This window comes from Apis mellifera, linkage group LG5 (genome assembly GCF_003254395.2).
Source record: "Apis mellifera strain DH4 linkage group LG5, Amel_HAv3.1, whole genome shotgun sequence".
NCBI lineage: Eukaryota > Metazoa > Arthropoda > Insecta > Hymenoptera > Apidae > Apis > Apis mellifera.
In genome coordinates, this window is record NC_037642.1 from 13,627,741 (window position 1) to 13,644,771 (window position 17,031).

The window sequence follows — 17,031 nt, forward strand, 5'->3', positions numbered from 1 at the left end:
TCAGGAAATATTACTACTTTATAATAATTGAAATATATATATGATTAAAATATTTGTTTTCTCACAATTTTTAGAATGTATTACAAATTTTGAACGTACTACATCATATACAAATATAAATGTAGTACATATGAATAATGATAGTACATATGAATAATATATATGAATATATTATTTTGATCAGCTGACTTAAACTGGCTAGCTAACTGTTCTACTGCGACATCTGTAAGCATGCGGATTCGAATCGTTGAAAAATTAAAACTATATAAAAAAATAAATAACGTAATGATTCTTTCATATATTTAATTTAATGATTTTTACATATAAAATTAATGTATATTTTATATATAAGTAAGTATTTTCACAATATTTTGTATTATTTTGTGTTTTTATATATAATTTAATTATAATTTAGGTTATAAATAAATTGAAATGCACTATAAAGACGTTAAGTATAAGTATAAATAATTATTATTTTAATTTTTAATTTCAAATATTCTATAATTTATAAATTATACTTAGAATGTAAAAGATAATCTTTGTATTTTCATAATTTTCAATATAATAGTTTTATTAAATAAATATTGTGCATATATTAATTAAAGAATATTTAATTTATGTTATCAATATAATATAATATCAATATAATATCAATGTAATATAATTAATAACATAATATAATTTTATAATTTATTGTTTGTTTATTATATAGGTTTGTTGTCTTAAATAATGGGTGTTTATGGTTTATGGCGTTTACTTAATGCAACAGGAAAACAAGTGCCTTTAGAAACATTGGAAGGAAAAGTCTTAGCTATTGGTAAAAAAAAATTTAATTTTAATATTAATATTAATATTAATTTATTATATTAATATAGTATATCTTACATAGTACATATAATATAATATATTTACTTAATTATATTTACATATAATGTATTACATTTTGTGATTCTTACATAGATATATCAATTTGGATACACCAAGTATTACAAGGATATCAGGACCGTTTTGGTAATCCAAAACCCAATGCTCATCTTATTGGTTTATTTCATAGAATCTGCAAACTTTTGTATTATAAAATTAAACCAATCTTTGTTTTCGATGGAGGTGTACCAATGCTTAAAAAAGATACAATTGTAAGTATACTTTTAATTAAATCTTGATTTTTTAAAATTAAAACAATATTTATTAAAAATATCAATTATAGATATTCATAAAATATAATTAGTTAATTTCATTTAACTTTCTAATTATCTAAGTTATTGTATATTTCAATATTACATACATTGTATATGCATGCATTAATGAAACTGTACTTTTATCTTGATTATAATATTGTCTGTATATAATTAGTTTACTGTGGGAACCAGGTAGTGAGAAAAGAGGTTCTTATTCCTTTGTGTTCACAGGCTTTACGCAGGAAACAGAAATCTATGGCCAAGAATAAAGCCCAACAGATGAGGACAGAATTAATAAATAATTTAATAAAACATTCTACAGTAAAAACAGCACTTAACACTGAGATGCAGAATATTACAAATGAATCTTCTGAAGTAATTACAAGTTTAAAAAATAAACAAACTGTGGATGATATGTTTAAATTACCAAATATGCCAAGCACAAGTAAGGCAGAATCAAGTTCCAATGATGTTTATGATTCTTTTTCTGATTCTTCTGATGAATTGAGTCCACGTAAACAAACAAAATGGATTGGAAATATTCATAATGTAGATGTAACTAGCGCTGAATTTAAAGATTTACCAGCTGACGTGCGTTATGAAATTCTAACTGATTTAAAAGAAACAAGAAAGCAAAGCTCATGGGGACGTTTGCATGAGATGCCTGAAGTATATATTTTTATTCAAGAATGGAAATATTTTGAATTTATTCATTTACTTCGATATTTATACGATATATTTTTATTTAGGAATCAAATGAATTTTCTGGTTTTCAAATGAAACGTTTGTTAAAAAGAAGACTAGTACAAGAAAGTTTGGAAAATGCAGAAAAAGAAATGGGAGGAAAAACGCTTACATTAGAAGAATTAGATAAATTATTAAAAGAACAGGGGATATTCAAACCTACAGATATTCAAAATTATACCCATCGCATCGCTGCAGATAATACAACTAGATTAATTTATATTAGTGGTATTTTATAAATTTTTATCATTGAAATCGAAACTAATTCCTTTTTATTTGTTTCTTTGTCCTTATAAATTTTATATTGTAGATAAAAATGCATACTTCAAAAACAAAAACGATGTTAATTCAAATAACGAAAGTACACAGAACAATGAACATGAAATAGATGAAGTTATTGCTGGGCCTAGTAAATCGACTGGGCCTACATCGATTCGTGATGATATAAATGAATATGAACTTAATGATGATTGGGACAGCGATATTGAAATAACAGCTACAAATAATTTTAAATTCACAAGTAAAATGAATAACGATACAGAATCGGAAACAGAATCAAGAGAATCACGAACATTATCGAAAAAATATTTGAAAAAAAATATCACGAATCCTGCATTAACATATATGTTAGAATATAGTGGATTGACAGAAAAACAAATTCTTACTCTTCTCGAAAATAATGGAGAAATGTGTAAAAACGTTGAAAATGCTTTAAAAATATCAGAACAAACTGAATCACATAAAATAGATAATAGTGACAATAAAAATAATTTTTTAAATGCGCAACATTTAAATCCAAAGTCTGAAAACAATAAGAAATGTACGAATTCTACAAATGTTGTAGAATTAATTGATGAATCAAAAATATTATCAGAAACAAATACTGAAACAAACATAAATTTATCTCCTATTAAAATTGCGAACATTTCAAACGAAGCACAATTTGAATCAAAAACTGAAACAATAATTAGTTCAACAGATTCAGATTCAGATGATTTTATAGAAATTAAAGATATACCAGCATCAAAAGAGAATACTATTATTAATAATTATGCTTCACAACAAAGTATTCAAATAACATTTAAATCTGATGAAAAAATAGAAGATGATATGTTTGCAGATATATTTGAAACATCAAATAACAAATTAAACTTGGATAAAGAAACATCTAAAAATAAAATTACTTTTGAAAAAGAAATTGTGGAATCAACAGAAAATCAAATTAAGGATAATCAATTATTTGATACAAAGAAATTTGATGATGTCAGTAAGCAATCAGATATTGACATTGATCCGAATATTTTAAACACAAATGTACAATTAAAAGAAAATCAAATAGAAGACAAAACTAACATTGAAAACGTGACAAATTCTTCAAAGAATAATATAGAAAATACAAATATTAAAGATGATACAAATATTAATGCATTGCCAAATTCTATAGAAAAAATAAGTCCTATACCTATGAATGAAAATGAATTGCTATCTTTACAAGTAAGTATATATATAGATTAGATGATCACATATACGCAAATATTTTATTATTAAAATATTTAATATATTTTAATTTCAGGCCCAACTAGAGAAACAACAAACAGAATTAATTGCAAATATTGGTAAATTAGAAAGACAAGGTATCGATATTTCTGATCAAATACGAATCGAAGCTCAGGTATTATATTATAATAAAATTTTAATAAATAAATAAGTAAATTAATAAATTTAATAAATTATTAACGAACGCATTTATTTTTTTTCAACATAATATCTATAGGAACTATTACAATTATTTGGAATACCATATTTAGTAGCGCCCATGGAAGCAGAAGCGCAATGTGCATATTTAGAACAAATTCATCTTACCGATGGTACAATTACAGATGATTCGGATATTTGGCTGTTTGGAGGACAATGTGTTTATAAAAATTTTTTCGACAACAATAAAAAAGTTCTTGAATTTCGTGCTTCCGACATACAACATTATTTTAGTGAGTCTATCTATTATTATCTTTTTAATTAAAATTAAAAATATATATATATTTGTATTTAAGTTAGTGTTTATTTGTTTTAGAATTAACGCGAAATGAAATGATACGCCTTGCCCTCTTAGTTGGAAGCGATTATACTACAGGTTTGACTGGTATTGGCCCTGTTACCGCTTTAGAAATATTGGCAGCATTTCCTTCAGAAGGTGATGATTTATTACAAGGCTTAGTAAATTTTTGTTCTTGGATCGAAAATGGTAAAGCTACTGGTCCTGGAAAAACGAGTTTACGAACCAAGTTACAAAATTTAGAAATTCAGAAAGGTATACATGTAACTTCTCTTATTATTACATCTTATAAAATTTAGAAATTCAGAAAGGTATACATGTAACTTCTCTTATTATTACATCTTATAAAATACGTTATTGTTTTTATCTACAGGTTTTCCAAGTCAAGCTGTTGTTCAAGCATATCTTTCACCAATGGTGGACGAATCAAAAGAAACTTTCAGTTGGGGTAAACCTAATTTTATACTTTTAGGCAATTATGTAAAACTAAAATTTGGTTGGGACAAAGATAAATATAATAAAATTATAGTACCGGTAATGAAAAAATTGACAGAGAAGGAAATCCAAAATAAAATAGATGCATATTTTAAATTACATACTATTCCAAAGCCAATGGAAATAAATTTAAGCCAACGAGTACAGAAAGCTGTGAAAAAATTAAACACCGATAATACAAAACTCATTGAAAATGAAGTGCAATCATTGAAGAAACAAAAATCTTCGAATGGAAATCAAAAGAAAAGGAAGGAATTGAAAAATGAACAAGCTTTAACTGATAGCGCTAAGCCTAAAATTTTTTCTGTTTCTACTTTTAACGAAAAAAATGTCGATGAATATATTCCGCAAAGAGAACATGATAAAGCAAATGCTTTAAGAAATAAATTGCATGCGATCGAGGTATTTCGAAAACAAGGATTATACAAAACGAAAAAAATAAAGCGTTATATACGAAAGATAAAGAAAGAAGCTGAACTTTCAGATAGTAGCAGTAGTTCATAATTTTATTTAAATATATTTATATTATTTTAATTTAATTTAATTTAATTAATGTAAATTTGAATTATCGCGTGATACATATTAAAATATTATTTTTATTTATTAAAAATTAAATGAAAGTTTGTATATTTTTTTAAGATAAATTATTATTATACACAGCATTTATTTTACATTTAAATTTACACCTTTAGCAAATAGTTTTACATGTAACAATATTAATATTACTTGATACTTATATTTCTCGAATATTTTAAAAAAATTAATTTATTTTATTTCGATATATGTATATATATATGTATATATATATATATATACACACACTAATACTTCTTATTTTAATAACTTTTTAAGGTTCTATTGTCATATTTCTTCGATTAAAGAATTATTATTTATTATAGAATATAGATATACACTAGGATGCGGCATTTATAAGACTCGAAACGATCATTTGAGACAGTTACAGTTTTCATAGCGAGATCGTACGATTATGTGCATTGCTTTATTAGAAAGGTAAATTAATTTTTTATCGCAACAATGTCCTATCTACTTGTGTATATCGCAACATTATTTCTTATCTATGTCACTGAGTCATTTTATTTGCTATTTTGTTCATGGATAAAAAAATTTAAATAATTGCTTAAAAACCAGCAGTTTTTCCTTCTCTTCGAAAATCCGAAGTAGCAAATATTTCTCCATTTTGTTTAGATATAGCTGTAATTGCACTACCAATTCCCGTATAAGTTGTAACATTATGTCCAATATTCGATAAGTAATTTAATATATCTGTAGAAAATCCTTGTTCATATTGAACAGTCATTGGTAATAGCTATAATTTGAAAAATACATACATATGTATATATTATAATTAATTTAGAAATATATAATGTATCAGACTATCGAATCGAAATTTCATCTTACTTGATGATGAATTCTAGGTAGATCAATAGCCTGTTTTATATCATATCCTGACCAAAGATTTAATATCATTGCTGTTGCAATTGAGGTGGTGATTTTAGTTCCACCTGCAGCACCAATTACTAAACGGACATGTTCATCTTTATCTACCTTTATAAAAAAAAAAAAAAATGAAAAAAAAAATCAAATATTGATTTTAATATATGTATATATACCTATATAATATTATCTCTTCATTTGCAAAGTAGTATGCTTACAACAATTGTCGGGCTCATAGAACTCAAAGGTCTCTTTCCAGGCTTAATGAAATTTGCAGGCGATGGTGGTACACCGAATGCGTTAGTTATATTTGGGGAGCTAAAATCATCCATTTCATCGTTAAATATTATGCCAGTCGATTCTGAACGTATCATTGCCCCAAAACTGTCAAAATTAATAAAATTGAAATTAGAAGATATATCTTTTTTTTTTTTTTTTTTTTTTGGTTATATAAGTTATATACGCGTTTTCAAATTGATATTTATTTTTTGAAAAATCGAAATTATTATAATGCAACTTGACCAACACTTGATTTATCGTTGATGTGACAGATACGGCAGATCCATCGGGAGCCAAAACGGAGACGTGAGACGTTCCTGAATCGTCTGGTGGGACGGTAATAGCACCATAATAAGTCGGATCGTTACTTGTCTCGTTTATTTTAATTTTCTTCTGAATCATATTTGCATAATCGACAGACGTCAAATTATTAAGTACTTGGGCTGGAAAGAAAATTTATCAATTATCATAATTTTATCGTTAATCGAGAAATATTTTTTTTTTTAATAAAAGAAAATTAAGATAAGAATTAAGAATAAACCTAATAAATATATTAGCTGCGATAAGTATCATCATATCATCATTAACTCTATTCTTGTTTGATTCCATGACAAATGAACTGATTCTAAATTTGCTCTTATCGCATACTCTTATCTAAAGTAATTTAAATTGATGTTCAAATGATTTATTACGTAACTAATAAAAATTGTTTTTTACTTGTATGTATACTTATCACATATAACGGTGAGCATGCAATGATAACATAAATTGCCGACTCACTAATGTTAGCGAAATCAGGATCAGCTAATTTCGTTCTTTTAGCATAAGCCCATTTAAACGTCTCGATTATATTCTGCCATGTAATTCTGTTGTCCTGATTTGGAATAATACCGTAGAGAACATTCATAATAAAAGTTAGCAGCGCTCCTGAACCAGGTGGCGGTGCTGTATACACGGTTAAATTCCCGATCGTTGATTTAATCGGTTTCCTCCATTTCACTCTGTAACACGTACATTCGCGTATTTATGCGTACACATAAACGTACGTATTTCGTAATTTGAATCGCCTTTAGAATATTTATGAAAAGTTCATGCATACTTATAATTTACGAAATCCTCCCTCTTTATGATACCTTTGAAAGCACGGATCTCTTTCACTAAATTATCAGTCATATTGCCATTGTAAAATATATCGGGCCCGTTAATCGCGATCAATTTTAACGTTTCTGCCAAACGTGGTCTTTTTATTCTATCGCCTACCTGGAACAAACGAAATTCTATATCGTTCTCGTGAGATAGGAGATATAAGAGGGAGAGAGAGGGAGAGAGAGAAAGAGAGAGAGAGAGAGAGAAACGTAAACATTCACCTTCCATAACGAATTGGTAGTAGGATTTATAAGTATTTCGGCCAACGATTTTTCCGCCCTTATTAAAGATTCTTTACTGCTCAAATATGATTCCAAATATTTAGTCACGATAGATCCTTTGATGCAAAGAGAAATAATTGGCTCGAATAGTTCGATCCATTCCAATTTCCCGTATTTCTTATGGGCCTCCCAATACCCAAGAAGTTCGCCCGGTACTGCAACGGCCAAGCCGCCTTGGTAGGGCGAATATTAGTATTGGCGTTAAAACACGTGATAATGATAAAAAAAAAAAAATGTTAACATTTTACCAAACATCGCTAATTGAGGATCTCCGTGAAACATGTTCTCATTTGCCTCGGATGGAGCGACCTCCCTTGCGTCCAAGTAATCGGCAGTTTTGTTATGCGCATCCCAAATGGTCATTAAAAATCCACCGCCCAATCCCATACTTTGATCCAATTCAAACGAAACGCAACGATTGGATAAATATTAGAGAATTAAAGTATAGAGGGGTAATACGCATGCGCGAGACGGATAAACAAAACTCTTCAATTTTACCTATGTAAAGATGCAACGCCCTCGCATAAGAGCGCGGCAATAGCCGCATCGACCGCCGATCCACCTTTATTTAACATGCCGACACCTATCTCGGCGCATTCTTGGCCATGTGTGGACACTGCAGCCTTTTCAAAAGTGAACCAACGTCGTCGATACGCAAAAAAAAAAAAAAAAAAGAGAGAGAGAGAGAGAGAGAAAAGAAAAATCACTTGGAACAGGTACAGACGATACGATGAATGCTATTATATGCGTTATTATATAAATTACATATTATCTTTCTCTGAATAAAAATTAATCATAATTTAATCAATCATTTTGATCGATAGTTTACCTTTTTGTATCTTCCGAAGTACGTGCTTCCATTAGATATCGTTTCTGAATTATTAACGAATAATACGATTATTATCGTGAGGACCATAATTAGAATTGTAGCGATGCTCACCCCAAATATTAGTAGCTTCTTTTTCTTTAATCTTCATGGAAAAAAATTGCGTTAGAAACTGTCCGGTTCCAAAACAATTTGTAAGGAAAATATTTCGTTGATAACATCTTTTTTAATTCTGATATATTTGTACAGTTTACGTTTACTTCTGAACCTCGATAAAAACAGATCGCCTTTGTTTTTTTTTTCTTTTCTTTTTTTTTTTCTTTAATTTAAATGAACGAAACGAACAATTGCTCTGATCCTATTTACATCGTATATTTACCGTACACGTATCTATGTCACATCTATGTCGATCGTTTCAATTGTAACGTGAAATTAATACAATATATATATTTATATATATACGTATGCATATTTAAGTAATTAAAAAAAATATTCGATAAGGAAAATGAATTATTCGAGATACGAAAGTGACCGTGAACATTTTCTATTTTAAAAAATTGTAAAAGTGAAAAAAAAAATTTTTTTTCTATCTTTCTGAAGCGTATTACGATGATATTTATCATAGATACATGATATATGATATATCAATTAATTGTAAAATGTAAGACGTATATCACGATAACTTCCGCTTGATTTAAGGATATGATGAAATCGAAGAATATTGTTATTAAATATTATAATGTCATAAATTTCGAATAAGTTTTTCGAAATTAAAAATACATTCTGCTCGATTTTTTTTTTCTCTTCTTTTTCATTCGAAGGAATCTTTGAAACGCTGTATAATTGAAATTTGTCTCAAATTTGTTTAATTCAGTTATATAAAATATACGATAAACGTTATTACATAATGATTTTATGCTATATAAATGTTTGTATATTCTTTTTTTTTTTAAATAATATATACACAATTATCCATTTAAGAAATATAACATTTTCTTCATTTCACAAATGATGATTAAGATTATTATGCGAAATAAATTTCAAATTCAAATTTCAAAGTGAAAATGTGAAAAATTTTATATTTAGTTTTCACAACAATCAAATTGTCAAGAATATAAATTGGAAAAAGTTATTATTGCTTTTATTATCGTAGAAAATATGAAAAGTGAAAGTGTCTTTACGAACCCGAACATGTCGCTCGAACAAAATGGGAACAGAGAGCTCTCAACCTTGACTAAACCTTTCAGCAAGTCGATCGGCGCGTTTTATACTAGCTACAATACAGATTCTATTTATTTATCCCCACTCTTATCACACGTACGCAATATCAAATGCTTCTAATTCCTCCATTTATTTTGAAACCTATATCCCGCCAAGTATTTTTATTAAAATCGGTTATCAATATCGATATTACATGTAAATATATAAATCGATATAGAATGTAACGGTATAATAGAATAAACGGTGAACTGGATGTATTTGTATATACGTTTTTATCGTTCTCTATACGAGAAACAAAAAAATAGGAAGAGAACAATTTTTTTCATATAATAGAAATATTTGTTTAAATTTTTTGTTACATAATATATACGGGTGTTTTAAATAATTCTATTATTAATTTTTATTATTTTATTATTTTATTCGGATCCTTTGATTTTTCACACAACAATTATTGTTTAATTATAAATTATCAAGAATTCAAACGAATCGTAAAGAATCGAGATGTAGAAATCATTTTTAAAAAATTGTTTATATTTTTTGAAAAAAATAGAAAAAAAATAAGATTATTGAACGTTTTTTCTATTTTACGCATTTATTTCTATTTTAAATAATCTATTTTTTAAATTATTTTTAAATAATTCTATCTTCTTTTGATTTTATATATTTCTTTTTATTGATTTTTACACGCATAATTATTGTTTCACTTAGCCAATTCTATAAGTTATTAAGAATTCAAATAAATCATTAAGACTCAAAGTGTAGAAATTGAAAAAGTGTTTATATTTTTTATTTTAAAAATCAAGATTATGATTAAATGTAACTCTATTTTAAATATTCTTATATTTATAATTTTTGTGAAAAAAAAAAGTAAAATTATGCCTTTATTTTATTTTTTGAAAAAATAAACAGTATAAAAGTTACGTTACGATGATTCTGAAAATATTAACATATATTACCCTCTATCGGTAAGTGTTAGAACCAAGCTTCCGAATGAGTAGCGATCATTTTGAAAAACGGCGAAGTCATTTCGTGAGCAGTACAAGGAAGGTATACTTTCAAAAAATTTGACAGAATGACAGCAAGGTACGATAGAGCTATTACGGTATTTTCACCAGATGGACATTTGCTACAAGTAGAATATGCACAAGAAGCTGTCAGAAAAGGTTCTTCTGCGGTATGATTATATATTTTATCTAACCTCTTTTGTGTTTGCGATAAATTGTTCAACATTTTCTATATTTTTGCACTAACATTATATTATTCACATATCATGATATGATATAACGTGAAATTTTATTAATATGAAACAAAATAACATTAAATATATTTAATAATTGATATTACAAGTCAAATGCAAAATGATTTTTATATTTTATATATATTTTTTTTTTAAATAATCATATCGATGATTTAATTATATAGGTCGGCGTTCGTGGGAATGACGTAGTCGTTTTAGGTGTTGAAAAAAAATCTATAGCAAAACTTCAAGAGGAACGAACAGTTCGTAAGATATGTCTTTTAGATGAACATGTTGTAATGGCATTTGCAGGTTTGTTTATAAATATTATTAAAATATATTATATAAATAATTAGTATAATTAATAAATTACTATATGTGCTTTATTTTTCACTTCAAGGTTTAACAGCAGATGCAAGAGTATTAATTAATCGTGCACAAGTGGAATGTCAGAGTCATAGATTAACTGTGGAAGATCCAGTTACATTGGAATATATAACTAGATACATTGCAGGTAAATACGTATATTCTATTATTTTTTTCTATTAAATATATATATATATATACTTATAAAATATTATTCACTTTTAGGTTTAAAACAAAAATATACACAAAGTAATGGTAGAAGACCTTTTGGAATATCGTGTCTTTTAGCTGGATTCGATTATGATGGTGTTCCACATTTATACCAAACAGAACCTTCAGGCATTTATTATGAGTGGAAGGTATATTATATTCAGATATTGTTTGTTAATTATAAAAAAGAAGAAAAAGAAAAAATTTACTTTCTTTTTCTAAGGCAAATGCAACAGGTCGAAATGCCAAAACGGTTCATGAATTTTTACAAAAATATTATACACCAGAAGAAGTAGCAACTGAAAAGGGAACAATAAAATTAGCTATTAGAGCTTTATTAGAAGTAGTACAATCGGGAAGAAAAAATTTAGAAATCGCAGTAATGAGACGTGGTCAACCTTTACAGGTATAAACTCTAAAAATTTATTCATAATATTCTTTGAACAATTTTAAAACACTTTTTATATCATAGATGTTAGACTTGGATACTATTGGAGAATATGTCACTGAAATTGAAAGGGAAAAAGAAGCAGAAGCTGAAAAGAAGAAACAAAAAAAGTGATCTTTACATGGAATTAAACTTATTATTCAATTATTGGTATTTTGCATAAAATAAATATAAAACACATGAATACAAAATTTTAAGATTCTTTTTATTTGTACTTTACTGTGTTTTTTTAAATATAGATTTAAAATTTATACTGTTACATATATATATAGATATATAATAAGAAGATTACCTTTTTTTTTTATGTAATACAATTAAGATCAATAATAAATAATATATAAATTAAATTACAAAATTCTATGCACTATTTGTATATGTATTTGTTTTTAAATAATTACATTAATTATATGTCCATTTTCCACGAATAAATAATAAAAATATTTTATTGGGTGTATTGAGGTGATAAAGATCTTCCACGATGATTAAATATTTGAAATGAAGGAAGATTTCTCAATGTTTCCCAAGATTTATTTTCTAAATCTACAACTGCTCGAATTTCTTTGAAATCACCAGCAATATACATAACTCCATACATAACCAAAAATAAACTGATAATACCTTGTATTAAAATCTGTAAGAAAGGTATGTCATGAATTGCATATTTTTTTTATGTTAATTTTAAATATTAATACTTACATCAATTGGTAAAGTAATGAATTCTTGTTCTGTTATTCGTAAATACGAACGATCTATAAATTTCATTACAAAAGTTTAATCAAAATTTAAACAATTTAGCCAAGAAATATTTAAAAAATACTCATTATACTTTTAATTGTAAAGATAATACATACGTTGAGCAGCTGAATATGCTGTATGTAATATTGATATCAATCCTATGAATGTCGTAAATTTGTGTAGAGTTGTTGCAGGCATTTTAATATTACAAAACAAATTTAATATTATAAAATGATATAATAAATATTATAACAATATATATGTTAAACGATAATTATGATTTAATGCTCACAATAAGTAATTCTTATACTAGTATAAATTATAATAAACAAGGCTTGTTTTCATGTTATGAAGCAAAATGATTGCTTTATTTATTAATTGTCTTTTTTTATTTTATACCGCGTTTCTAATTATTGTTTTTTTTTTTTTAATTATATTTAGATACGATTTTTTTAATTTATAAAATATTAAAATTAAATTATAAGATAAATCAATTATCTAGGAATTAATTTACCGTATAATATGAATTTATATTCTAAAAAGTAATTAAATTGAGAATTAATAGTGAAAAAAAAACAGAAAGTAAAAATATGAGAATTAACACTATTTCCAAAGTGCATAGATGTTATAGATAAGGAGAGCAAATAATAAGAGAATTAAATAAGATAAGAATTGACTACCATTGCCATCTCTTGAATACTTTTGGAAAAATATCATTCAAAAAATGACACCGACGATCAATTCTTATCCTATTTCTATTCTTCTTGTCTATTATTTACTCTTCCTATCTATGCTATTAATTTCATCTACGACATTTGATAGAGATGGCGTTAATTTCCATATTTTTATATTTCTATTTCTGTCTTCTTCCTTCTATTTGCTTTTCTTGTCTGTATTCATTCTTAGCGCATAATCACAGCAGAATAAAAAATACAAAATGTCAATTAAAAACATTTTCATCATTTTTTTTCAAAACTACAATGTATTTTAATTTTTAATATAAAAAAATATAATATATAATGTAAAAAATATATATATAATATTTTTGACTTTATAATATATATTTACGATGATTTTGCAAAAAGTATATATCAATATACACATGACATGGGGTATTTCGACGATAGTGGTAGGATTTAAATTTTATAATAAAATATATTTTCTATTTTTTATATGTAATTTTGAAATATTGAAATTTAATTTCAATTATTATTGAAACAATCTTATTTTATTGTTACAATCTTATTTTAGGCTGAGAATAATACTAAAATAATAAGAAGAATCTATTATCCTCCAGTATAGGACGAAAAAATACATTGAATGTAGGTCTATTCTGTACCTCGTTTGTGATGATATATGCAAAAGTTGATCGGTCTCTATCTATCTATATATATATGTACATTAAAAATGTTTGTTTATAGTTGATAAATATCTCAGTAACATTAAATATCATGGATTATGAATTTAAATTAAAAACTGACACAGATCGAACTAAGGTCGAAGATCTTTTTGAATTTGAGGGATGTAAAGTTGGAAGAGGAACTTATGGTCATGTCTATAAAGCTCGCAGAAAGGAAGGGTTAGTTTTTCTAACCTAATATAAAAGATTGTTTAATATATTAAATTATATTTCATATCAGTAAAAATAATCTTTCCTTTTTCGTAAAATATACAAATTTACAAAGGAATATTTTCTGTTATTAGAAAATTGTAGCTTTTATTTAAATATTGAAATAAAATTAATTTTTGTACATGTTTTGGTTTCTTGTACATATTTATGATTTTTAGAATACTCTGTAATATATATAATAATTTATTATTATTTAATTATTCTAAATATTGAGCATTATATAAAAAATACTTATACAAGGCGAAAATTCTTTTCATTTTATCCTTTTCACTTTTTGCGATGATAATGCATATTTGACATTTGAATAGTGTACCAGATAGCGAATTAAAATCTCGACCAGACACAAAGGATTTTGGCCTTAAACAAATAGAAGGTACTGGCCTTTCAATGTCTGCATGTCGAGAAATTGCAGTAAGTATTTTCTTTATTCTTCTTAATATGCATATTATATAAAATTATTATAAAATCATTAATATGCATATTATCCAAAATTAAAAGCATAATATGAATAATAATATTAATTATTTTATTATAAATATATTTATTATAAATTTTGACATATATGTTTCTACAGTTACTTAGGGAACTGAAACATGTAAATGTGATTACATTAATTAGAGTCTTTTTATCACATATTGATCGCAAAGTATGGTTATTATTTGACTTTGCTGAACATGATTTATGGGTATGTTTATGTTTCTTAGAAATATTTCATAATTGAATTTAATAATTGAATTTCATTAAATATTTTCTAATTTCTTAAACATTAATAATTTTTATTTTAATCTATAGCATATAATAAAGTTTCATAGAGCAGCAAAAGCTAATAAAAAACCTGTTATGGTACCAAAGGGTATGGTAAAATCTTTGTTGTATCAAATTCTTGATGGTATTCATTATTTACATTCCAATTGGGTGCTTCATAGAGATTTGGTAATTTATTATTTTATATATATATATATATATATATATATATATATATATATAGATTTATATCATACATATGTGTAAAATCTTATTTTTATTAATTTTATATTGAATAATATTAAATTTAGAAACCAGCAAATATCTTAGTAATGGGAGAAGGAAATGAAAGAGGACGTGTTAAAATTGCAGACATGGGTTTTGCTAGATTATTCAATGCTCCTTTAAAGCCTCTTGCAGATTTGGATCCAGTTGTAGTAACATTTTGGTATAGAGCACCAGAATTACTTTTAGGTGCTAGACATTATACAAAAGCTATAGGTATTTTTTTGTATATATTTGTATATTTAAAAATTATAATTATCAACATATATTTTCTTTTCAAATATTTTTTTTATTTTAGATATTTGGGCTATTGGTTGTATATTTGCAGAGCTTTTAACTTCTGAACCTATATTCCACTGTAGGCAAGAAGATATCAAGACTAGTAATCCATATCATCATGATCAATTAGATAGGTAAACAAATTGTTTGATACATCATTACATTAAATATAATGAATAACATAGAATATAATATTATAATAAAAAACAATTTTCATTAACATTTAGAATATTTAACGTGATGGGATTCCCATTGGAAAAGGATTGGGAAGATATTAAAAAAATGCCAGAACATCCTACATTACTTAAAGACTTTAAAAGATCAAAGTTAGTATTCTTCTAAAGGCAGATATATACAAATATATATATATACTCTAACACATAAGAAATGCATAAATGAAAATTTTTAATTTAATTTAATTTAATTGGAATATAAATTTTCTTACAGTTATGCAAACTGTTCTCTTACTAAGTATATGGACAGACATAAAATTAAACCCGATAGTAAAGCGTTTAATTTGGTATGATTAAGTAAAATATTTTAATTTTTTTTAAACTTATTTTTCAAATAATAATATTAATTTATTTCAGCTTCAAAAACTGTTAATGATGGATCCCAATAAACGAATAACCTCTGAACATTCTATGCAGGACGCTTACTTTCAAGAAGAACCATTGCCAACGCAAGAGTAAGTCTTTAAAAATTTAAATTACATTTTTGTAATCGTATATATCTTTTGCTTTTAAACCAAACCAATCTATTTAAATAATATTGTAGCATATTTGCCGGTTGTCCTATTCCATATCCCAAACGAGAATTCTTAACGGACGATGATACAGAGGAAAAGACTGAAAATAAAGCACGACAAAATCAACAACAAACAGTGAGTATCATTAACTTGGATAATTTATATATATTTTTTTTTTTTACGAATTGTATAAAATTTTAGCAACAAAATCAGCAACAACAAGGAAATGGCGATCATAATCACGGACAAAATGCAAAACGAGTAAGACTTAATGGTCCTCATGGAGCTCCAGAATTTCATCAACATCAAAGTCATGCAATGACCCATCAACAACCTCCAGGAATGGTTTATTCTACCGCACAACCGACGCAACCATCAAATTTTCATCAACGTTTTTAAATGATTCATATAAGGCGATTAAATTCGCCAGTGAACAATTAAATTATTAGTCTATCAATTTAATTGATTTCTGTATCAATGAACAGACGAGCGATTTCTGTATATTCACAATATGATAATATAATTTTATTTATATATTGTGTATATGTACATGCGTTATAATGTGTACTTTTTACACTTTACATGCATTTCATGTATATGCAATATCACATATTCGCAACATGTTTACTAATATTACAAAAAATATGTCTATTTTTTACGTCTTTAATGAA

The 17,031-nt window shown here is 25.9% G+C and overlaps 5 protein-coding genes across 8 annotated transcripts; 3 read left to right on the plus strand and 2 right to left on the minus strand.

Annotated features, from left to right (window-relative positions):
• Window positions 1–101: 101 nt before the first annotated feature.
• On the plus strand, window positions 102–5,126 carry LOC410097 (DNA repair protein complementing XP-G cells). The gene is made up of 10 exons (XM_026440757.1): window positions 102–351; window positions 713–817; window positions 961–1,136; window positions 1,410–1,847; window positions 1,928–2,150; window positions 2,233–3,416; window positions 3,496–3,594; window positions 3,697–3,910; window positions 3,994–4,230; window positions 4,349–5,126. The coding sequence occupies exons 2-10, from the start codon at window positions 730–732 to the stop codon at window positions 4,972–4,974; spliced, it is 3,285 nt and encodes a 1,094-aa protein (XP_026296542.1). The 5' UTR covers window positions 102–351; window positions 713–729; the 3' UTR covers window positions 4,975–5,126.
• Window positions 5,127–5,340: 214 nt separating this feature from the next.
• On the minus strand, window positions 5,341–9,755 carry LOC410096 (glutathione hydrolase 1 proenzyme). 4 transcript variants are annotated; one of them, XM_006570227.3, is made up of 11 exons: window positions 9,643–9,755; window positions 8,461–8,602; window positions 8,130–8,254; window positions 7,880–8,019; window positions 7,572–7,804; window positions 7,304–7,464; window positions 6,985–7,205; window positions 6,452–6,647; window positions 6,144–6,309; window positions 5,890–6,036; window positions 5,341–5,797 (listed from the first exon to the last, which is right to left on the minus strand). In XM_006570227.3, the coding sequence occupies exons 1-11, from the start codon at window positions 9,648–9,650 to the stop codon at window positions 5,609–5,611; spliced, it is 1,728 nt and encodes a 575-aa protein (XP_006570290.1). In that variant the 5' UTR covers window positions 9,651–9,755; the 3' UTR covers window positions 5,341–5,608. The 4 variants fall into 4 exon arrangements, with proteins under 4 accessions (XP_006570290.1, XP_026296543.1, XP_026296544.1 ...); XM_026440758.1 differs by having other exon boundaries at window positions 8,130–8,368; XM_026440759.1 differs by lacking the exon at window positions 9,643–9,755 and having other exon boundaries at window positions 8,130–8,368; window positions 8,461–8,504; window positions 8,572–8,847.
• An 861-nt stretch (window positions 9,756–10,616) lies between these two features.
• On the plus strand, window positions 10,617–12,182 carry LOC410095 (proteasome subunit alpha type-7-1). The gene is made up of 6 exons (XM_006570229.3): window positions 10,617–10,852; window positions 11,101–11,227; window positions 11,316–11,429; window positions 11,507–11,640; window positions 11,715–11,897; window positions 11,964–12,182. Exons 1-6 carry the CDS (start codon window positions 10,751–10,753, stop codon window positions 12,051–12,053), a joined length of 750 nt encoding a protein of 249 aa, XP_006570292.1. The 5' UTR covers window positions 10,617–10,750; the 3' UTR covers window positions 12,054–12,182.
• A 112-nt stretch (window positions 12,183–12,294) lies between these two features.
• LOC726894 (membrane magnesium transporter 1) lies at window positions 12,295–13,274 on the minus strand. Its single transcript, XM_001121144.4, has 3 exons — window positions 12,791–13,274; window positions 12,636–12,688; window positions 12,295–12,570 (listed from the first exon to the last, which is right to left on the minus strand). The coding sequence occupies exons 1-3, from the start codon at window positions 12,870–12,872 to the stop codon at window positions 12,382–12,384; spliced, it is 324 nt and encodes a 107-aa protein (XP_001121144.1). The 5' UTR covers window positions 12,873–13,274; the 3' UTR covers window positions 12,295–12,381.
• A 286-nt stretch (window positions 13,275–13,560) lies between these two features.
• Window positions 13,561–16,903, plus strand: LOC100578736 (cyclin-dependent kinase 8). Its single transcript, XM_026440609.1, has 13 exons — window positions 13,561–13,803; window positions 13,926–13,996; window positions 14,096–14,253; window positions 14,613–14,715; window positions 14,879–14,989; window positions 15,097–15,237; window positions 15,360–15,549; window positions 15,632–15,746; window positions 15,840–15,938; window positions 16,060–16,132; window positions 16,203–16,300; window positions 16,390–16,495; window positions 16,562–16,903. The coding sequence occupies exons 3-13, from the start codon at window positions 14,126–14,128 to the stop codon at window positions 16,757–16,759; spliced, it is 1,362 nt and encodes a 453-aa protein (XP_026296394.1). The 5' UTR covers window positions 13,561–13,803; window positions 13,926–13,996; window positions 14,096–14,125; the 3' UTR covers window positions 16,760–16,903.
• Window positions 16,904–17,031: the final 128 nt, after the last annotated feature.